Source organism: Colletotrichum lupini, chromosome 8 (genome assembly GCF_023278565.1).
Source record: "Colletotrichum lupini chromosome 8, complete sequence".
NCBI classification, from domain to species: domain Eukaryota; kingdom Fungi; phylum Ascomycota; class Sordariomycetes; order Glomerellales; family Glomerellaceae; genus Colletotrichum; species Colletotrichum lupini.
The window spans coordinates 4,236,641-4,259,032 of record NC_064681.1 but is presented as its reverse complement, the minus strand read 5'-3'; the positions used below and the strand labels follow the sequence as shown (position 1 = coordinate 4,259,032).

General features: G+C 51.9%; 5 protein-coding genes and 1 non-coding gene across 6 annotated transcripts; 2 read left to right on the top strand and 4 right to left on the bottom strand.

Moving 5' to 3' along the window:
• Positions 1–5,016: 5,016 nt before the first annotated feature.
• Positions 5,017–5,616, bottom strand: CLUP02_15750 (acetyltransferase; the record flags this gene model as incomplete). Its single annotated transcript, XM_049294674.1, has 1 exon — positions 5,017–5,616. One exon carries the CDS (start codon positions 5,614–5,616, stop codon positions 5,017–5,019), a length of 600 nt encoding a protein of 199 aa, XP_049151821.1.
• Positions 5,617–6,453: 837 nt separating this feature from the next.
• On the bottom strand, positions 6,454–6,526 carry CLUP02_tRNA273. Its single transcript has one exon. It is a non-coding gene; the product is annotated as a tRNA-Lys (tRNA).
• A 350-nt stretch (positions 6,527–6,876) lies between these two features.
• On the bottom strand, positions 6,877–7,851 carry CLUP02_15749 (uncharacterized protein; the record flags this gene model as incomplete). The annotated part of the gene is made up of 2 exons (XM_049294673.1): positions 6,877–7,300; positions 7,367–7,851. 2 exons carry the CDS (start codon positions 7,849–7,851, stop codon positions 6,877–6,879), a joined length of 909 nt encoding a protein of 302 aa, XP_049151820.1.
• A 1,243-nt stretch (positions 7,852–9,094) lies between these two features.
• On the top strand, positions 9,095–13,182 carry CLUP02_15748 (glutamine amidotransferase class-II; the record flags this gene model as incomplete). The annotated part of the gene is made up of 11 exons (XM_049294672.1): positions 9,095–9,101; positions 9,154–9,266; positions 9,389–9,481; positions 9,553–9,644; positions 9,727–9,875; positions 9,902–10,870; positions 10,895–11,430; positions 11,495–11,610; positions 11,687–12,066; positions 12,139–12,258; positions 12,326–13,182. The coding sequence occupies 11 exons, from the start codon at positions 9,095–9,097 to the stop codon at positions 13,180–13,182; spliced, it is 3,432 nt and encodes a 1,143-aa protein (XP_049151819.1).
• Positions 13,183–13,603: 421 nt separating this feature from the next.
• Positions 13,604–14,097, bottom strand: CLUP02_15747 (uncharacterized protein; the record flags this gene model as incomplete). Its single annotated transcript, XM_049294671.1, has 3 exons — positions 13,604–13,753; positions 13,831–14,005; positions 14,063–14,097. 3 exons carry the CDS (start codon positions 14,095–14,097, stop codon positions 13,604–13,606), a joined length of 360 nt encoding a protein of 119 aa, XP_049151818.1.
• Positions 14,098–14,200: 103 nt separating this feature from the next.
• On the top strand, positions 14,201–22,310 carry CLUP02_15746 (zinc knuckle; the record flags this gene model as incomplete). The annotated part of the gene is made up of 25 exons (XM_049294670.1): positions 14,201–14,210; positions 14,269–14,381; positions 14,464–14,539; positions 14,637–14,950; positions 14,993–15,055; positions 15,168–15,393; positions 15,429–17,056; positions 17,121–17,975; positions 18,040–18,209; positions 18,286–18,376; positions 18,450–18,545; positions 18,604–18,613; positions 18,738–18,903; positions 18,983–19,098; positions 19,182–19,240; positions 19,319–19,377; positions 19,424–19,483; positions 19,598–19,612; positions 19,676–19,688; positions 19,756–19,806; positions 19,900–19,919; positions 19,990–20,035; positions 20,073–20,174; positions 20,390–20,504; positions 20,590–22,310. 25 exons carry the CDS (start codon positions 14,201–14,203, stop codon positions 22,308–22,310), a joined length of 6,195 nt encoding a protein of 2,064 aa, XP_049151817.1.
• Between the last annotated feature and the right edge of the window lie 82 nt (positions 22,311–22,392).

The following is a 22,392-nucleotide window of genomic DNA, read 5'->3' as shown; positions in this document are numbered from 1 at the left end:
ATTTCTTGACTTCGATCCATCTCTGTCAATCAAGTGGGCCATTTAATCGACATTCATTGAGATACCGGAATCTGCGTCCGGTGCAAAGGAGCCGTCTTTACACTAACCCAATTTTATGAAGATCAAGCGAGAAAATTCCACTTCCAGATGGGCCTTCTTACCAAGTTTACTCTTTCTCAAGATATTCTTGGCATGAAATTGGAATCCAGGAGAAGACTAACTAGAAGCAAGCAAAGCAGCTCAAAGATGCCCTGCCGACGTCCAACATGAATGAATTAAGGTAGACAGCGGGTACATTGACTACATCGAGACTCCTCAAGCAAGGGTTCCTTACATTAAACGCTATAATCAAGTAAATATGGATGAGTCGAAGCAATAATGTTGCGGATTAGAGGCAGTATCTTGGGGGGCTGAATACCATTTTGATCAGAAACTCGGTTTCGCATTCTATCTCGCTGAGCATTGCGTGCAATCGTCACACAAGTCCGTTGTAATTCTTCAGTGATCCCAGGATCACATACGTGTGATGGCATAACATGAGGTATACCTGGAACTCTTGAGCAACACATGTGTCGTAGGTACTCTAACATCAAGACCGCGAGATTTCATCGAAGACTTAGTCCTTCGTAAGCAGGGCTTCTTCAACCAGACCGACGTATGATTTTAGGCCAGTGCAATTATTACAGCCTGCAACGTCCCCCTGGTATCGATGAGTATGATCGGCGGAGTGCCATCCCCCCTCCTCTCTCTTGATCCACGGGACCGACAATGGCCTATACGGGCCCGATAATTGCCCAAGAAATGCCGACGCACTAGTCTTAATTTCTAGCCTTCACTTAATTTGGGGGGAGTTCTATGCGAGCGTTACCCGAAAAAAAAACTTGTACACAAATTCGTCCAAAAGAAAATAAATTCCTTTGACGCGGGAGCGAACTACAGGCCGGCCTCAAGTTCCCGGAACCCGTGGAAGCCTACAAAATGTTGAGACGGACCTGATAAGCAGCTCTCGAACGTGTGCGCTGTTTGACGAAAAATTCTCGATGTCTCTTTCGAACGGTGGTTCCGCCTGCTTCCCTCCGTAGACATCGGCAGTTGCAGATTCTCGTCCGAAGTTCGGCCACGGCCTCGCAGATCCGGTCTCCCGGGGGGCCTGGAAGCCCCGGACGTTGCACTTAACGGCTGCTCCGTTATTGGATCATGCGGGTGGTTTGCATTGCGACTGGCTCCTGAAAGCTGTCATTAGTCCCACTGATGGGCTGGGGGACCTTGTTCAAGTCGCTTTTCTAAGTCGGGTAGAGTTTCGAGTTGCATCTGGCAAGTTTGCCAGAATTATCTCCAACCTGTTTTCAGAGAGCGGCCGCATCAGCTTGCAATCATCAATTACCTCTCTTGGATGTTTGCAACGTGCCCTGGTCTCGATGAATGTCTGCGGTACGTTGTCGCTGCTTCTAGAAATGGTCTAGGTGGTTGAGACCCTTGTGGCAATGCCTTTGCCATGACTCAGGAAGATCATTGTCCAACGAGACTTCAACTCGCGCGATTGACATGATATTGTCATCATCTCCGTAGATATCTCACGTGGTGGATAAATCATCCAAATCTATAAAAGCATGAAATAGGTTTCTCACTCATTTGCTTCCATGATAGTCAACGGTAACGGTTTTATTTCAGGAAATTCCAGGGAAGAGAGACATTGTATTTGTATGGTCGCCACGCAAGGGCTGTTGGATGAACGATTCCGGATTATAAGCATTCAGGACTCGACTCAAATGTAAAACCCGATGGGAGTTTTCTTCACGAGCCCTGCATTTTCCGTTCCATCTGTTACTCCGAGTTTCTTGTTATCTCTCTCAAAGAGTAGCGGATGTTGGCCACTTCTTTATTCGATAAGCGGAACGTTTATGACTGTTTTGAACAAACCTTCATCAGGTGACCCAACTAACAGCACGAAAAGGATCACGTCCTCCTCACAGTACTCGTTTGAATCAAGTTCCCTTCGTTGCCAAGAGGCCAAAGAACACGGCAGATACCAACTTGCACTTTGAGCTGGTTCCGTTGGCCTTGACACCCCCCGGTGCGCCGACGATCAGACGATACTCCAGTCACCAAGTGACAAGTTGTCAAAGACTTCGGGGTCTCCCTAGACTGCTATTGGCTGGACTTACGCTAAAGGTACAGTTTGGCCTTGCCAAGCAGTGATGTTCTAGTGGCTCAGGCAGATGCTGCCCAGAGACTGACGGCATCTCCTCCCCGCAAGCCGTCTTGGCGACCACGACTAGTTGGGGGGTTGATACAGCCTTCGGCTCCCTAGAAAGACCCTGTAAACTATCCCAGATCCTGACGTGATGTTGCATGAATCATAAGTCGGCTACTAATCAGGTCACAGCGTGAGGATGAATGATGACATCTCGTCTCGGTAAGGCTGTTGACAGGGTCAAATCACAAGTGAGGAGGCGTCTGTTCTGGGATGGCGGTGTCAAATTGAGTGATAAAGTACTATTTACTGTCAATTAAGGTTTTTTTCAATGGCAAAACTGGTGAAAGATTTGCCAGATATAGAATTACCCAGAATTGTTGGAGGGCCAGAGGAAATGAGAATTCTGGGGCGTCTGCCCCGGATAAGATCTGATTAACACAGGAGTGATATTGTTCTGGAAGTAAGCATATATGAGTGAAAGACTTTGACACAACCCCGCAGATTTCAAGCAGTCTAGGAGAATGAGAGCGTATCCTAAGCGGAATCTTGGTAATATTACGATGTGTTGTTAGGCTACGTAGGCAAGTTTAAACATCATAGGTACCTAGACACCTAAGACCGAATGCGACCAAGTCTAACATGTCTAGCATAGAGCGACTCCTGAGTGCTCTCTTCGTAAAGCAACCAGAGCTTCGAATTCATCAATATGAGAAATTGGTATTGAACCTTGTTGAGAGGCACAGCGCTTTCCCGCATCAGCTTCAAGGCGGCTTGGTGCCCCCTCTGGAAGCCGCTTCGTAGGCGTTGGCATAGTATCCACTCTGATAGACATCCACACCAGAGTCCAAGAGTACTCCAACGACATCAATGTAGCCATGTTGCGCAGCGGCTTATAGAGCTGAGCTGATCCGTAAAACCCGGTTTGTTGATTCTTCAAGGCACCCTCTTGGACCAGAAGTCTGACGATCGATACAAGCCCATTGATAGCAGCAGCCTGTAGAGGATCGCCGAACTGTCCGCAGGCATTGATCAGTGCGCCTCTTTAAAGTAATTACCGGACGGTCGACTGATAAGTGAGCAACGAGGCTGTTCTCAGGGGAGAATCGAAAGCGCCGCTGGCCTCAATATCCATTCCCTTGTCTTGGAGTAGTTACACTGTCGATCTATCATTGAATTAAACCGCAAGCGCAACAGCATCCGAAGTGAGAAGACTTTGGTTGCTGAGAGTTTGACTCAGAAACTACTGCAAGACGCCGCTTTGTCCGCTTTGTATCGCCCTCCTGATCTTGATTTTCGTTCGTACTCTGGCAGCTATTGTCGATGTTCAGGCAGTAAATGCAGAATCATGTGGTTTCTGGACTGCGTTGACAAAACCGACCAAGGCTGCACTTTCGATGGCCTTTTCATACTCTCTATCCCTGACAACGACTCCCACTCGTAGAAGATGCATCGCTACGCCTTCTTGTCTACCTCGGTAAGCAGCTTCAAATGCTGTTCCAAATCTAGAGCCCCACGAAACTTTGGCGCCATGGAGGAGGCAATCTTTGACTAGGTAGTTGCAAATGGGCAGAAAAGCCAGCTGCATGTAAAGGACTCCCATGTCTTCCACACTTAAAGTTTGACGAGGGCGCCGCAATTAGCAAGTAAAGACAATGTCGCTGAATGCTCACATGCCGCGGCTAAGTAAGTGGAGATCTGACCCAGATGGTTTTGTAGGTTAACGTCCACGTTGCTGATGTTCGCTAACGCTTGGTGTTGAATGCAGTTGAGTCCAAATGTGCTCAGTGTAAATAGGAATCCAAAGTTTGATGAGTCAATCGCACTCATTTCGTCTTTCAGGGCATGGTCTCCCGGAAGAAATAGATCGATCTTATGGGCGTTCATCGCCCAGCTCTCGTAAGAAAGGGTGGTATCCCAATTCTCATCAAAGATGAATGTTGTTACATCCTTTTCAACACTTTTTTATTAGTAAGTGTGTCTATGCCAAAATAGAATACCAATTTGGAGTAGACCGGCCAGTACATCGCTGCGTAGATACAAAAGTCGTCGCTTGGAATCTTCATACCGTTGATCGATGCAGGATCTAATCCTCGCGAGCAAACTCCGATGCAGAGAGACGCGAGAGTGTGGTGAGCTGTGGCAGGTAAAAAGGCCTGATAGCGCCTCAAGAAGTCGCGAACTGACTGGTGAGAATATCGCAGTACGTCGCACTTGATGTCTAGGAAGACAAAGTTGGCGCAAATCACCAACACCTGTGTCAAGTCTAAAGTCAAGGCTTGTTCAGCAGATATGGCCTTTAGAGGGGCCTGAGCTCTCGGCGGTTCCGCTATGTGTAGAACACAAGATAGAATTATTGCAGCAATGTCTTGAACGACCTCTCCAGAGTGGGCAATGTAATCAAGAGACCCTTGGTAGACAAGGTTAAGGTTGTGGGGGAGGTTGTCTCGAAGGACTACCACGATAAATCCGCTCAATTTGTAATCTCGCCCATGGGAACCTAACTATTGTCAGAAAGACATCAATGCTTAAATCAGGCCCCGCCATTTAATTGCTTTCCTTGGGTGGTAGACAGCGACTCCCATGCTTTGGTTATTGAAGCCCATAGGGATCGTCGCCTAGTGCCTCATGTTTTGGAGCCTAGATGCCCAGACGCAACTCTGTGATCGAGCTACATTTATCAAGCTTCTTGACACGAATGCTCTTCACCAACTGAGACCTACCGGTTCTCGGTCAAGACACCTCCAACCCATGTTTTGCGAGGAGATTGATCCATACAGAACAAGCAGCCCAGTTGGCAGTACTACACTCAACGATCATGGTCACTTTTTCAAGTCGTCCCTAATGACAGAATACAAAAGCTCATCCATCACAACCCCATCTCTAACAACAGCTCTCCTCGCCCTCCCCTCAAACACAAACCCACTCTTCTCAAGAACCTTCTGACTCCCCTCATTCGCCTCGAAAACACCCGCCCAAACTCTCTCAACCTTCCTCTTCCCCTCCCCATCAACCTCTCCACCACCCATCCCCTCAAAAACCCACCTCACAAAAGCAGGCACAACACACCCCATAACCCCCTTCCCCCAATCCTCCTCTCCAAGCCAGTACCCAAGCTCATACCCCCTCGCATAAACATCCTTCCCCGGCACGAGCCCGATACTCCCCATAGGCCTCCCCGTTTCCGGACAGGCGATGACCCAGTTGTACACCGGCGCGCCGCCGTCGCTGGAATTCATCGCGATCCAGGACTCTGCGTCGGCGAGGGTGTAGGGGCGTGGGAAGGAGTCGCGGAGGTAGCGGGATACGGAGGGGGAGTTTGCTGCGGTGGAGAGGGCGGGTGCGTCTGTTTTGTGGTAGGGTCGTATTATTGCTTTCGGCAGGGCGAGGATTGCGAGTGGAAGATCTTGCGTAGGGGACATGTTTGGCAGCTTTCAGGGTCTAGAATCTCTGCAGACTCTGAGGGTTGTAGGTTAGTGAGTATGTATTGAGTTGTGAGCTGTTTACTGGAAGATGGTTGAGAACTCGAGGTGTTGTTGTATGTTGTGAGAGTGTGACTAATACTAGGTACTCAATTGTGAAGCTGCCATTTACGGAATAGTTTCGGGGACACGGACATGGGTCTAATGACTCTTTTGCTCTCTGCAACGATAAGCTCTGCTGACGGCGAGATGAGTTTTCGCGTCTGCCTAGCCGCATTACTCCGGTCCGTCCCGCTGTGATACATCTCAAAAAGGCACTCTGAAGGTTCCTGGCGGGACCATAAGATCTAGAGATGTGGACGAAGATTAGCGGCCGTTACGGACAAGACAACAAACGGCAACATCCGCCAAGGTCCGGTTTCGAGACCCTTCTCTAGACTGTTGAAGAACGGGTCAATCCACCTTGGCTTCGTGAACCAAAACGCCAAGCCTTTCGGGACGGAGTTGGACATCGTGCACGCCTCTGAACGAAGTCGATCAGTAGAGAGACGATATGCACGCAATAAATATAGAGATTGAAGTTCAAGCTTAGGTCCAACCAAGCTTGCGAGATGGGCGTGAAAAGTCTGTCGCCGTGGTTCCCCATGTCATTATTCCGTCTGTACCCCAACTTGATTGAGTTCAAGCCTGACTGACCCCAACTCAGGGCAAACAAGCTTTAACCAAAAGCAATGAACTTAAACCGCAACCTCTATTGCACATGGGACGATGAAATGTCCAGAGAAGCATCAAAAAACACCAAAAAAAAGATTTGCACACAATCGCTGCGAGGATTTGAGCCTCACGCGGGGGTCGAACCCGCAACCTTGAGATTAAGAGTCTCACGCTCTACCGATTGAGCTAGCAAGGCGGCTGGGGGCCGTATTTGATTGGTGAATGTTTCCGGCCGGGTCTGCGCCTCAGTTTCGTCCGCGGTCTGCGAGCCGGCCAGTTTCCAACCCCCCGGCTGGCAAGGACCTGGCCCGCTGTCTTGCTCCCCTCCCGGCGAGCCGTGAAGGCTGCCTGTCGCTCCCCGGCCTTTGGAGACGATGGATCGCGATGCATGCAATCCTGCAGGAGTCAGAAGGAAGAAACCTCTCGCCATTTTGGAACACGTCTCTCATTAACGGGGTGACAACTGGGTATCCGCAGCACACACCAAGAACTCCGAAACCAAGTTTTTGAACGCGCTTCCACATTCAACAATCCTCCAAGAAATCCTCATAAAATCCAAGCCGACTCGGTGTAGTCCTTGGCCCCGTTCTGCACCATGTTCTTGGTATACTTCATCCAGCACCAATTGCTATCCTCCCCCTGCTCGCCCTCGTAAATGTACACAACACCCTTGCATGGGCCTTTTCTCGACTGCTGCTGCAGGTTAAACGCCGCGCAGTACCGTACGCACTCTTCGAAATTCTTGGCCGGCACCTGCGCGATGTCGTTGTAGAGATAATCCGTCCCGCAATCCTTACTAAACGTCAGGTTCGTCCCGGGCACCTGGTATGTCAACACGGAGCTGGACCCGGGACACTTGTTGAGCGCGATGGGCGTGTCCGTGGCGGCGGGCTTGCTTAGGTCGAAGGCAGCTGACGATGACGCCGAGGTGGGTGTGGCGGTTGATGAAGAGGAGGATGGCGATTGGAGGCTGTGGAGATGTATTAGTTTTGCTGTGAGAATGCGGCTGCTCGTGTGTTGTAGGCGAGGAACTTACTTTGCGATTTCGTTGTTTTTGCTTGCCACCAAAGCACCTAATCCGCCCGCCACACCGACCAAGGCGCAGAACAGCAGACTGGAGAGAATCAACAACCAAAATGTGGCCTTGCGCAGCCCGCATATTGTGTCGTCGTCCTTGCTTGCCTTCCTTTCCGCCAGCTGCTTTTCCGGCATCGGCGAGTGCTGATTTTGAGCGTACGTCGTCTCGGTGTAGTTCGTCTGTGGCGTGTGAGGTTGGTGTTGATGCTGATGCTGTAGCTGGTCATAGTACGGTTGCGTCTGTGCCGGCTCATATGATTGCGGCGCCGTGCTGTAGTTTGCTCCGGTGTTCACCTCCAATCCATCCGGGATGGCATCGGCTTCGGGTCCGGGCCCACCGTTTGGATGCTTGAGCATCTTTTCGGCTTCAGGGGATGGGGAGTGACTGCTATAGTTGCTATGCCTGTTGGAATAGAAGTGGTCGTGCGGATGTAGAGATGCCATCGCGCGGAGGGGAAACCAAGACAAGCCACGCTTAGGGACGACAGAGTAAAGGAGGAGGGGGAGGACTTTAAATGAGGTTGCCAAGCATCAGGTAGGGGTAATCTGACCGAACGTAAAAAATGCGAGACAAAATGGGCAGCGAAGACTGGTCGAGGACTCTCTCGATACTGTTGTTGACGGGGAGCGACATGCAGGATTGACCGTCTTGTGCCACACCACGCGCGCGCAACAAGGGGCGGGGCGTCATCAGCACTTGTACCGGCTGGCTCGCTGGTCCAAGACAATTCAGGACGCCATCCGTTCCACGGCCGTCACAGCGGTAGGGCTGGCGCGAGAATAGTACCCGTCTGTACGGGGTACTGGCCCGCCGTTACAATAAGCTTGCTCCTGTAGCCTGAATCTAGACGTGGGTAGTCAAGGCAGAAGAGTCTCAAGGGAGCATCGCCCCCTGACTTTACCCAAGGAGACTCAGCCCAGAGGCTGAGGGAGGGTGGTGGCCGTCACGGTAGTATTCTCAGCTTTGTCCAATGAGAAATCAGGCGCGGCAGCGATCAGCGCCAAATGGGTTCACACTTGGGATCTTTGGCGCGCGAAGGATTCGACCCCCCGACCAACTCTGATGCATCGTCGGGTCATCGAACCCTTTTTCAGAGTACCTTTGTGCCAAGGCAGCGCGCCAAAACAGCGACCAGCTGTTCGAGTAGGCTCTGGGACTCGGAAGTAAGCCCAAAAGATGAAGACGCCTTCCGAAAGCCACCCAATTTCCAAGCGGTCACCACAGGATTCGCAATTGAGACATCCCTGGTTTCTCCGGCCTTGCCAATGTCGGCCATTGGGAGCGTTGAGAATGGCGTTTCGTCTTCTGTCTTCCTCGGGGGTTTACTTGGAGCCCGCCCCTTTTCAGCCCCCACGGGAATATGACGCTGCGATGAGGTGCAGCCGCGCTTCGCTCTTGGGATGTCTTCCACGACAGAAGTTTGAGTCCGTCCAGCACACTGGGCAACGCTTCACCCTGACAGCTTCGCGAGCTTCGCGGTCCTAATATGGCCAAGTGCTGACGGTCAAAGTATGAGTGGGGAATCCGGTGTCGCCCCCGAGTGATGGCCGGGCGGGCGGGTCTGTCCGGCATCTTGGCTTTTCCATTTCTCGTTCGGTCGGGAACCACTCCCGCCGGATATTGTCTCGAATGCTGCTTGCCGCACATGCCACCATCATCTCTGTTCGATGCCTGCTATGCCTGCTAATGCGTGGTAGCCAAAGAGGGGGCGAAAGGCATGAATTGGGGACGCTGGCAGATCTCAGGCCGGAATCAAGCTCATAGCCAAGCTTCGTTCGAGCCAAAATCTCATCAGAACGTGGCGCACCTAGCGGCTCCTCCCGCCAAACACGCCGCGCTGAACGTCTTTGGCCAAACGGTCCTTCAATGTTGGGGTTCAAGACGGACTGGCTCTTAGGCGGTAATTAAGGCCTATTCAATCTTCGCCTTTTTGTCCACTTTTTCGCCTGCGTGGTTGCATTCCTTCTTGCGAGTGACAAGCCGGAAGGGACTACAATTATGGTCTGTCGGCGATTCTATGTTTCTTTTCCCAACGCCGTAGGCGAGCCTTGGGGCGCACTGGCAGAAGCTGTCGTGCTTTCAAGAAGCGCTTCCCGACACGGCACGCTATATCCGTATAAGCGCCAATTCAAGGTCTGTTCAAGCGCAAGAGAACTCTAAAGGCCGTGACGTCAGTTACGCCTCTGGTCAATGTCGGGGCTTTTTGCTTCAGATCAGACGTCCGCTATGACCGAGCGTGAGGAATGAAGGTAATCCCGACGGGCTGCCAACTATTACCTTCTTGCCATCTCAACGTCAATCGCTCATTTCCACGAAAGAACGAACAATCGAGAGAGTCTGCTGGGATCAATTGACACGAATAAAAATTCGCCCTCGGTCATGTGTCGCTGGTTTGCTTACCTAGGCGATGAAGCCCAGCTTCTTGAAGATTTGGTCATTCGGCCGCGCCATGCCATTGTGAAGCAAGGTGAGTGTTCTGTCATGACGTTTCAGCGTGGCTTTTCATGATGATATCGGTAGTGGACGAACACTTCCTACCGGCTGGCCATTCAACGGTTGAACCATTTCTCGGAGAGCTTCAGGTCGCCCCTTTGGCTGCCAATGACGCAGGCTCACCGAATCCATTGACCAACATGGACGGATTCGGCCTCGGGTGGTATACGTCGACAGAGTGCGAGTTCAACCCCTATATCGATCCAAAGTGGCCCGAGTCCCTTCGTCCAGTCGTGTACAAAAACACTCGACCTCCGCTCAACGATCTGGTCCTCAAGAGCATCGTTCGAGGCACCAGCAGCAATGCCGTCCTTGCCCACATCCGCGCAGCCCCAGGCCTGACGCCAGTCGTAGAGACCAACTGCCATCCCTTTGCGTTTGGTCGTCATTTGTTCGCCCACAACGGCATCCTCGGGTCTTTTCCTCGTATCTGTACAGCAATTCTGCAATATCTTCCGTTGAGATACCAACAGGCCGTTGTCGGGACAACAGATGCTGAGCACATTGCGGCCGTGTACTTCTTCATATTATGCGGTAAGGATGGCGACTGGGAGTCTGTTTATGATGCAGGAGAGATGGCGACAGCGATGCGGGAGACTATCATCATCCTCGAGAAACTGCAGACCGAGTTTGGGCCGCCGAGCCGAGAGGCCAACACACTCAACCTTGTTGTCATGTCTGGCAGCTCGCTCGTCGCTGTGCGATATGCCAGCCCGGAAGGACTGGAACCCCCGAGTTTGTACTACTCGACGACAGCTGGAGCAACGCTCAACCGCAAGTACAAGGGATTTCCAAGCGACGTGAGTGACTCGGCCGATGGTGGTGACGGGGATGCCGAGGACGACGGGCGGCTAGAGAAGAAGAAGCATGGAGAGCACGTCGTGGTAGCCAGCGAGCCCAGCACCTTTAACCAGGGCGAATGGGAGCTTATCAAGCCATCACAGATGGTTGTTTCTGAACTGGGTACTGGTGCCTATCTCGAGCACTTGTGAGGAGTCACTTATGAGGGTCATGTTTTCGACGGGGGATGCAAGGCAGCCTTTGGATTGGCGTTTGGACGTTTGATTATGGGCTGGGATTTCCAAACGAGTTATACGTGTAACGCCGCCTTCGGATCGTCTGTACCTTGCTTGGAGTTAGAATCGTACCCACAAGGTGCCAGCATCTTTCATTATTGCAACTCCCACGGGTATGCTCAGCTCTTTCCTGACCGTTTCTTTTCTCGACCGCTGTGTCTAGTCGTGCTTCCATCATCCTGGTGTCTTCATGTGCGCATCCGCGTGGCGAAGGGTGAAAGAAAGGAACTCTGTCTGGTATCAGTCCCACATCATGGCAGATCAGTTGATCTTCAGACGTGGCTCCCGCGGGTTGATTGGCGGCATTGGCGTGGAACACCGGCAGGTAGCCTACCAGGAGCAAACAACACCACCGCCTCGCCGTTGTGTAACGTTGCAGCCTGTGAGAAGGATAGAAACATAATTTCGGCGAAAAAGCAGGAAGTTCGCATCAGACCAGCTTTGGAGCTACCTGTTGAGAGCGAGGCCAAAAGAGAGAGAAGGTCGAACATGTTGGCTGCCAACACCTAGGTGACAGATGGGGGGAGGTGAGGACGGCAAGAAAGGTCCGAGGTTCCGTAGAATCCAGCCCTGTCCCGATCGGGGTGAATTAAAAGAGAAGGAGGAGGGCAGCTGCTCCTGCTGTGTCAATAAGTCAGGTATCCAAGGCAGGAGCTCTTTCTTTTAGCACACTTCACCTTCCTTTCTAACCTGACATCGTCCACCCAAGTACTCACCTCTTGGTCTCCTTTTTCCTTGTTTCTTTTGTCACCGCTGTTCTACGCTGTTTTTCTCTCCTTTCGTCCATCGAGACTCAACCATCGAGCCGATTTTTTTCTTCCATTTGGCCGCCATTTCAACCGCAGCTTGTGCGTCTACTTCAGACTCGACAGCAACTTCGCCCTAGCCTTGGGCACCTTCGAGTCGACCATCGCTTCGATAGTGTGTCGGAATTCGCCCATTACGCGTACGACTTGCGACTACCGGGAATCATGAGGGATCGAACGCTATTTATCGTTCTTCTCTATCTGGCCTTCGGTCTCCTAGTCAACGCTACGGAAAGCGAAAACGACGACTATGACCAGTGCTACTTTGATGCAGGTTATGTCGGTCCACCTAACCTTCTCCCTTGCTTACCGGCGAATGAAACAAAAGGTGGCTTCAGTTGGTGCTGTCTGGCAGGGGACGCCTGCGTCAATGAAGCCTGTTGGAATCATGATTCGGGCGTGACTTATCAGTATGGCTGTAACGACCCGAATTACGCAGACACAATCTGTCCCCTCAAGGGCGATCTCGACCCAGGTCCGTTCCTCCTCTGCCATGACCCATTGGATTCCTTCAGGGCACTAACATTTAATCAATCTGACAGCCAAGTCCCCCTGGATAGGGCTTGTCCGGTGCGATACTGAGAACGAAGGTATTCTGAAATACTGGGCTTGCAACCATCCAGATACCTGCGGCGAAAATTGCCCGACTGAACCCGAGCGACCGCAGGTCACTCAATCTGTCTGGCCCTGGAAACCTCAGGCTTTGCCACCCAACAAAGACTGCAAAGATCTAGGAAGGCGGGTTTTGGCAATGTATGCCCCTGCAACGATTCCTTCAACTGGCGGTGTCCCATTGGCGTATACGGCCCCCGCAAACAAACCGTCTCTATCAATGCCGCCGTTGCAAAGCAGCGGCACGACGACATCTCTGGCTTCTTCAACCACACCTACCTCTATCTCCGATACTGGGACTTCTGTCGTAAACATCACATCACCCACAGCTGCCACCCCTACATCCGTGGACTCCGAGACGAGCAGCTCAACCCTAGGCACCGGGGCTATTGCTGGCATTGCCGTTTCCTCCGCCTTTCTCATAGGATCAGCCTTATTCGTCGCCTTCATGCTACTCCGACGTCGTCGCTCCCGACATGGTCCGGTACTCAACACCCATGAGATTGAGACTTATGACCACGAACAGACTGTTCCTGCAGAATTGCCTGACGAGAAACACAACCTTATAAATCCCTACACCCCGTCCACAGCCTCGGACGCAGGACAGGGCCGGCCAGTCTCGGACATGACTCTGAGCATGTTTTCACCCAGTCCGCTCAGTACGCCGAGAACTCCAGGCTCGCCGTATTACTACCACGGCGTCGGCCAAGCCCCTTCGGAGTTGGCGGATCAGCCAAGGGCTATACACGAGATGCCGGCAATCAATGAACGGGTCGAGATGCCTTGATTCATGGGATAGTGGTGCCACTATATCCAGGTCGCGGTAGGGGGAAGGCTTTGGTATCGCTGTTATGCTTTAGGGATCGGACACATGCACACATTTAGAGAATACTTCACAATGGCGGACTGATATGATTGCCCCTCTGCGTAACCCTTTGCTCAGTCACCTTTGGGCTATTGGCCCATGATTGGATACAAATGCTACGTCTTTGCCAATAAGTGCTCGACAAGCTGACCTCACGAGAACGAGGCGCTGTGCATTACTGCAGACGAAGACCACATGGAGGTGACGACGTTACACGGAATCCACGCTCCCCTGTATTCAAAGGGAAAGTGCTTTTGAGCAGTACTGAAAACTTGATAATATTGAGATTCACTCATACTAAAGTACACTTTTTCGAATACGTGTTGCGTCAAACACCGTCTTATCAGGCGATTGACCGGTAGGTCCTGATACAGTCCTCGGCGTCCTTCCCGTCGTTCTTACACTCGGGCTTGCAGAAATCATGCCAGTCGTAGCCATACTGTCCCCAACAAATGGGAGCACCCCAAAATTTGGCGGGATTCAGCATGCGACACTGCGGATCGACATAGATCAGCAGCCATTACGGCTTCGCACGAAGGGGTTTGGAGGGGATGGGAAGATATTTCATACCGTAAGGGCACCCGCCCAAGGGCCGCTTTCACCCACCAGACTTATGGTGACTTGGTCTTTGGGGAGGGATTCGTTCTTCATCCAGATACAGGCCTCTTTGGATCGGATAGTGTGGAATGACCATGACTGGCAGATACAGTGGAAGAAGTCTGCGTTGACGGAGGCGATCCAGGTGCTTGTAGAAAGTAAGCATCGACATTTGTGAGCTATGTAAGAGAGGTTGGAGGCTTACTTGAGGAGAACTAGATAGAGAACCTGGAGCTTCATTGTGGTTTAGAAACGTCTGTGTCGGTGAAAGCTCTGGTGTGCTCGTGGTCTGAGGTATTGAATGAGTTCCACTTAGTGACAGAATGAGGAACTAAATTGGAGGATGGGCAGAAGTCACATTTTTGTACCAATGTCACGCTTGCCTTACTTGAATCATCAACACCGTTGTAGCTGCCGTCTCGCCATCACGGTTCCAGCCATCCGTTTTACGAACCTCGACAGCCACATCGCACCAGCATGCCAGTCAACTCTCCCTCACGGGACACCTCTATAAACATATACCGGTTCAACTACTAGGCGCGCACTACCACCAGCACATTGCTTGACTGAATTTCCGCACTCGGGACTCTCGAAACCCTCTTCTAGATTTCGTGGATTGAGAGGCACCTACTTGTCTACCCACATCTTGACTCGTTAGACGGCTTGAAGGCCGGCCGTGCGGGTGTGGGGAACGTGGTTCCGGCCCCGTAGTGCCGACCGGCCGGAACTAAGGCAAGGACGGCAAGGTAACCTGGAGAGTGGGCCATTGATTGGATTAGTGGCTAAAGTCTTTCACGAAGCTCCCCGAATAATGGGAGATCTGGGACTGCTTTTACCTGGTGAAAAGGGATTGATTTGCCATATATCAATCTGGAACATGGGATATGCAGCTCTTGAACGTTTTCCGGACATGGCAGTGTCGACATTCACTGACCTCGCCCCCCGTCGCGCAATCTTGGTCATATTATACCCAGACCTAAGCAAAAAAGTCGCTTATGAAGATCACCACGATCTTGAGTCTCATTTCGGATTTCAATATGCGACTGATCCCTGCAGTGCATTCCCACAACGTGGACATTTGACAGGACATATAGTATGTAGCTTCAGCTGCTTTCCTTGACTTGACCCCTGCCAGAGGCGTGCTAGGAAGAAGAAAGGCAGGCCAGAGGAAGTGTATTCTCAGATCGCCTGTGGAGCCGTAAGTCGGGTGATCGGCCAGGCACCTTTCAGTTAAAGTCGTACTCTATGGCCTGGGTGGGAAGGTACCTAGGTCTGCCCACATCTCCGCTAACCGTGCCTGTGCGGGGCAGTTTTTCCAGCTATGTCTACAGCAGAGCAGTGGGTTATCCAGGTACAGTACCTTAATCGCTGTGCACTTGCTGGGTACGGAGTACAGTGGAGACTTTGGACAAGGAAGCACTGCTCTGCGGCGATTTCAATCCCACTCACTGACGCTAGAGCGCTATCCGATGTCTAAGTCCCAATGCAAAGGCAAGACGGTTGTGCGACGGCACCGAGGCGGCGGGAATGAGGTGCGTGCTCCGGCTTGCCGCCTCTCCACTCGCCCGCAGCCCTCGAGGAGTTTATCGACGCCGTTACGGAAGCGATGCAGGCGAGCATCGCGAGATTCGTTCCGATCCTTACGCCGCCAAGTATCACCGGTCCTGTCCGCAAATTCGAGGAAAGTATCCACGCCGGCCTCGAACTTGAAGAAGCAGCTCGGCGCAACTGCACCCTACAGGACAACGACGACAAGCTCTACAGCAAGTGGCAGTGTCTTCGGCGACAAACGGACAGACTCGTCAAGCAAATCTCGACAATGTCGTACCGCGATTTCGTTGAATCCAGCACAAAGGCCATGGCAGGAACCTACGGCTTGGCTCGAGTGGGCGCCCGTTGGGACTCGGCACAACCACGAGTTCACATGCCTGATCTCAAGGACCCATTGACCCACGAAGTCTGCAGCGCCCCCCAAGACAAGGTCCGTTGTCTCACCAATTCGATCTGGCCCAAGACCAGTACCGGACCAACGGCACCAGTACAAAACTGTCCACCACTCGATCCCGCTCGAATACAGTACTCCTCTCCACAGCAACTCGACTGCGAAGAGATTTATGAGCTGATCTCCGGTATCCCTAGCGGAAAGGCCGAAGGACCGGACGGGATTGCTGGTGAGGCTCTCAAGATGCTGCATGTTTCAAGAGATGAGCAAGAACCCGAAAGTGAGAGGGAAAGCATCATCGCCCCGATTCTTGAACACATCATAAATGCCTGTTTTCTCTTATCGCATCATCCAGCGCAGTTCAAACGGTCCAGGACTGTCATAGTCGAAAAGGCGGACAAGCCAACGTACGAAACACCGAAGAGCTGGCGTCCTCTCGCCTTGTTATCCTGCATGGGCAAGGTTGTAGAGAAGGCCATGTCGAATCGCTTGACGATACTCTCCCTTGAGCACCACCTTGTCCCTTACAATCAGTTTGGATTCGCACGACGGTCTACGACAAAAGCGCTCGAGTTGATTCTGAATCGCGTCTACCGATGCTGGAACGCCAGCCCGCGCATGTTTGCAACGCTCATGACCATTGGCATGACTGGCGCCTTCGATCATGTCGATCGAGAGGTTCTCCTCAACATCTTGGTTCGGAAAGGTGTCCCTGACTGGATGGTTCTGTACATCTCTTCATTTCTTTCTGATCGACGCGTTGCCCTGTCTATTCCAGGATACACATCAGAGGAGTTCTGGGTCAACATTGGCATTCCCCAGGGCAGTCCTCTTTCGCCTGTCCTCTTCGCCTTGTTCTCCTCTCTTATACTGGACGAACTCAACAAGATCTGGCCATCGAGTCCATTCTTCCAAGCCATGTCGTACGTTGACGACACTTGCATGGTGGTCACCTCACCCTCCTACGAGGAAAACTGCAGAATCTTGACAACGGCCTTTACCGACCTGATTGCCGCTACCGCGCCGCATGGCATTGCCTTTGGCCCTTCCAAGACACATATCATGCATTTTCAGAATCCGCACAGGGATACTCGGGGGGCCAACTCGAGAACTGCCGACGAACCTGAGCCACCCAGAATCATACCATTGGCAGATCTACCAGACGTTGGTGTGGAAGGGGCAAAGAAGGAGGAGGTGATCAAGCTTCTCGGGGTTTACTTGGACCAATCTTTGACATGGGCCACGCACGTAAAGGAGGTGAGTACATACATCCTGACATGGTTAATGCAGCTGAGTACGCCGCTGACAATGTGGGAGACAGGTTACCGAGAAGATGGAAGCCAAGATGCGCACCATCTATCGTATTTCCGGCTCGACATGGGGGCCCTCTCTCGCCAGCATCAGACGCCTGTACATCACAAGTGTCCGCCCGATCGCCGCATACGCCGCTCCCGTGTGGTTCCTTTATCGAGACAACGAACGCAGGGTTCGCTGGCAGATCAGCGTCAATTTGGTCACGAAGCTCGACAAGGCACAGGCGGCGTGTCTCCGACAGGTCGCCGGCGCTTACCAGACCACAGCGAACGCGGTCGTCCACCAGGAACTTAATGTCCCGCCGCTTTCTCTATTCCTTGAGAAGCTCGGCCAGAACCATCGCACTCGCAATCTTGACACCCCGGAATACGGTTCTCTCGATACCGTGTGGGGAACCGGTACCATGCCGAAGACCCTAAGCGCAGCGAACAACGTAGCACACCCATACCGCATCCTCTACAAATTCACGGCCGCTTCTATTGATTTCGCGGCCCGGAAGCAACTCATCGAACTCAACGAGAAGCGAGCTACGAAAACAGACCGGCGCGGTTTTCCGCTACCGAAGTTAACGTGGCGGAACTTCCTTGACCGACAGCAAGTGCGGGGCAAAGTCATCAACGACAAACTTCAGGAGGCATGCGCGCGGTACTGGCAGAACTACCTCGACGCTCGCCAAGACCGAAGGGAGGATCAGACCGAGCCAAACCTTCGCATCGCCAACCACCGTCCTCTCTCCCTTTCGGAAAAATGGGGCCCAGCCAGCTTGAAATACTATGCCAAGCTCACGCGTGCTGAGAGCACCATGTTGTTCCACCTTAGGACTGGTGTCGTGGGACTCAAGTCCTACCTCTTCTCCATCCATGTTCGTCGCATTCCCTTCTCCTTTGCCGGTCTCTGCCCTTGACTGACCCTTGTGTCTTCACCAGGTTCGCGACATCGTCGACGACCTCTGCCCGTGCAAGCAGGGCAAGCACACCGTCGAGCATGTCTTCATCCACTGTCCTGCTTTGTTGGCTGAGCGGACACGGCTCTATCAGCAAGTCGATCATCATGATTTGAAGAAGTTGCTGACGCGTGATTCCAAGGCTGCTGCCGCGTGGGCTATCCGCTACCTATCCATTGAACAATTCGGCTTGACTGGGCGGCAAACACCCGACAAAATCTTCCAAAAGAGAGATGGAGCGTGATGGGGTGTCTGGTGCCTCTGCCTCGGAGACTGGAACGAGGGAGGCCGGGGGAAGACAGCCTTTGGTGGAACTGCAGGTCATTGCTGGTTTGCTTAGTACTCGGGCACTACAATGCATAGTTTGCCCATCCATCATGCGAGAAGTCCTAGTCATGCCTCGATAGTGATGAATACACACAGTACCACTTACCCTTTGGGGTCCGGTCCGCCTCATTGGGGGCCATCTTCGCCTTCACGGGCAAGCTGGTCTATTAGGGTCAATATCGAGTTTTTATTGCGTAACAAACTTCATAACTGACAACAGCCGGCCGCAGGTACGTCGTCAGACCACCGTCGGGAACCACATGGTTATACTAATGCGGCAAGCAGATGCTGTATGCAATCTTATAATTTACTCTCGTTACACGTTACAGGACAGGGAGCTGACAAGTTCATCAGAACGATCCCGCCGCAACACATTAATCGCCCTTCTAACAGCCGAATACCACCCCTTACTTTCTCCCTTTATCTTATCCAACAACAACCTCTCCCTACTACTATTCCCATTTAACACGCTCGCCTGCGCTCTTTCTAAGCTCCCAATCATACCATCAAGTCTAGGCTTGTCCACACTCTGTTGCATTGCATCAGAAGGGCGCCGATGAGGGCGACGCGTATGTAAATCTCTGCTCAAGGTGCTGCAGGATCCTGACTAATGTCAAATCACCAGCTATCATGATGTATCTGTCCGTCTTCCGCAAGTCGACATTGCGGATGTGGTATCTGTTGAGGCGGTCTCTCCACAGCTCGGGGTCGTCTAGTATGATGCTCGTGGGATCGAACAACTTCTGGGTGCGTGTTCTGATGAAAACGCACATGCATCCTCTGACCGTATTTCTTTAGCCATCGAGGAAGCCCCAAGGGTCGACGAGTTGTTGGTGGCGTCTCGGCATTTCGACAAAGTGTGCTTGAGGTAGGAACACAACTGACATGCCGCTTTCTTATGTTTTGTGCTCTTTATCAATGACTCTGGCTCCAAGCTTGATCAGAGGGCGATGCATTGGATGCGATGCGAGCGAGTCTTCAGGATTGGAAACCAGTGAATAGGTTGAGTTGAAAATTTGACCGTGAGCTAATCACCTCAGAGTAGGTAGACGGTTGGACAGCGACAGCGACAGCGCGACAGCGACGGACGGCGAGGGAAGGTGCGTCACACACATACATGAGCGCGTGCCATGGCAAATTAATAACTGATTCATTCCAGCAGCGTCTTCGACTTCGACAAAGGAAACGAGGTAACGAATGTGTGTGTGTGCGAGTGAAGTTGAAAGTGCGTAAGTTTGTCGATCCAAACTTCCTTTTGAACATGACTTGTGCTGACGGGTTCTCCTTAGCAGGGCAGACATCGTGGTGAGAGCGAGACCGCGACCCGACAGCGTCATTGACGGCCCGTAGCTAACACCGCAATGGCTTGCAGAGGTCGGCATCATTTAACGACGGCGACGAGGGCATCTCCGATACCACCGTTGTGAGCTGCTGTTACCTGGAGTACGTTTATCCTCACAGGCTGTGGTTACTAGAAAACTCTATCTTTTGTAGAGAAGCTGACATTATCTAATAGAGGGCAGCCAACTCAGCCAGGTGCGCGGGTATGTTAACGTCTGGACGTCAGGAGCCTCAGCAGCACGAAACACTAACAGACAACAAGCAGGCTCACAAGGTGGTGGCGTCGGGCGCCCAACATCGCCGTCAATGATGTAAGTGTCCTGGACATTCATCTCAATTCACCATGAGTCCCTGAAACGGATCTCTTGTAATCATTTATGGAACGTATTGCTAATGCCCACTCGACATCCAGCCGTGGTTGTGAACTTTGCAGGAGGGAAAGTTGAAAAGGTAGAAAATCCAAAAAAAAAATAGTCTATCGAGACAGTGGGAGTATCCATTGATACTGTGTATTACTACCGTGTAATCGATATCGAGAATCGCCCGAGCAGCCAGCAAAGGCAGAAATAAAAAACAAATAAAATTGGGCGATACTCCGTCCTTAAAAACAAAGATGCTGTTCCACCTCAGCCGTCTGTGATTCGTGATGTACTATAACTATACAGCTTTTCCAGGCCTCCCTGACATATGAAATGGTGAGTTTGCTTTTCCTGTCCATACATCCGTTCTTGACTTTCAGCCACGCTTGCTGTGCCACCTCGTGGGTCTGGGAACCCCTTGGTTCACGTTAGGCAGTTCAGTTCAGCCACATTACGTACCGGAGAAAGCTGCACATGCGGACACCTTGATCAACCTGCTCACTCAGTCATATATCTAGCCCGCCTGCACATCGAGGACTCAAATCAAAACCGAATTGCCTTCAACCTCTTTTCTTCTACATACCTCGTTGTTTCCGCACAGTCATTTCGACACACTCATTCACTCGCACACGCTCGTTCACTCTCACACACAATGGCTCAAATCGCCAGTTCACGCGTTTGCGACACGCAGGGCGGCTTGGTTTTCTTCAAATTTCCGAATGCGTTGCGCAACTTGATCTACAAATACTATCTTCAGCTTGACGAAGGATACAAGCTTAATCCGCACACCAACAAGCTGCGAACCGGCAACGACAAACCCATCTCTCTCGACTTGTTGTACACCTGCAAGCGCGCTGCCTTGGAGATGCGAGGGTTACCCTTTCAGCATAATATCATCACCTTCTCCGCGTTCTGCCCTCAGTCGCAACAAGGTCGCTTCAACGCTGGTCACTTCAGCAACATGACGCGCATGATGGAATGCGAACTACGGGCACTCTTCCACTACAGTCTTGATCCCAGCTTCTTCCCCCGTCAAGTGGTTAAAGAAGTTTTAGACGCGTATCCAGCTTTCGCCCCCATTTTAGACGCGATGAAGGGAGAAGAGTGGCAAAGTTTGGATATTCATCCTCCTTACGGCAAGACTCCGTCGACTTTTCGCAACTTTGTCCGTTTCACTCTAAATACGATCAAATCCCATCGATGCCTCTTTGAGAACCGCAAATATGAACAGATCATCGATCGGCGTCGGCAGTGTCTTGAGAATGGACGTTATCTCGAGCGGGGAAATATTCCACTGAGCCAACTGTTTGGGCTCAGACCCCAGAATTGGACAATTCCCACCCAAAAAGATGTCAATGACATGACTATCCTCTCTGACGGGCTCAAGACTTGCGCCGTATTTTGCGACGATCTTTACGATAAGCGCGAGCCGCCCGTGGATCTAACCAGATTTTGTTACTCAGCAGTTGTCGGCGCTATTCAGTTTCTAGATTCGATGCTCCCATCGTCTCGCGCCGATGTTCGCCGCATCAACCTCATAGAAGATCGACCGTCACTATCTTACCCGGAATGCCACGGTTTGGGGTTGATACGGTTCTGCCAAGAGAATCCGCTATTACGCATCGAGCGTCACGTGGGCTTATGGGATACTATATTCCAGGGCGATCCCATGAGTATGGAACCCGGAGAGGAGGAGCTGCCCCGGAGGGAGAAGAAGACAGACGAGATATCTTATCCCATAGCCACCTGGATGGTAGAGGCCTTGGCTTTACCTGCAGCTGGTATGCCTCAGGATGCGTTCAAGTTGATGTTCGTTGGAGATTCAGAGGGAGACTGGGAGTGTGAGCAAATCTTCCGCAAGATCGTCCTACGAGACGCCGCGTGGCAGGAGGCAAGGGACGAATGTTTCAAACGAGGTATTCTACCACCGCTCTCTTGGGCGGAGAGGAGGGCTGGAGCCTGGGGAGGGTCTTACGATGATGATGCATTCACAGGCTCGAACCCCCTTTGTCGTTGCTTTCTCTTCGAAGACTTTCCGCGGGCGGTGCATGAACTTCTCAATGGAAGTTCGCTCATCACCTGCAACTTCAATCCAGGCGAAGCTTGGAATCTCGAGAAGATCATTGAGAAACGGCGATCGTGGTCTTTACGCAAGTGGAACCGCAAATGGTCGCGTGGGAACCAGTCGTACAGAAGAGGCCTCGGCCCTCACGACGCCTCAAATTGAGCGCCTTCTCCATAACGCGCGCGGTGAAAGCACCTACACCAACCGCTTAGGCATGAGTCGGGGAAGGAGACGCGCTAGATTA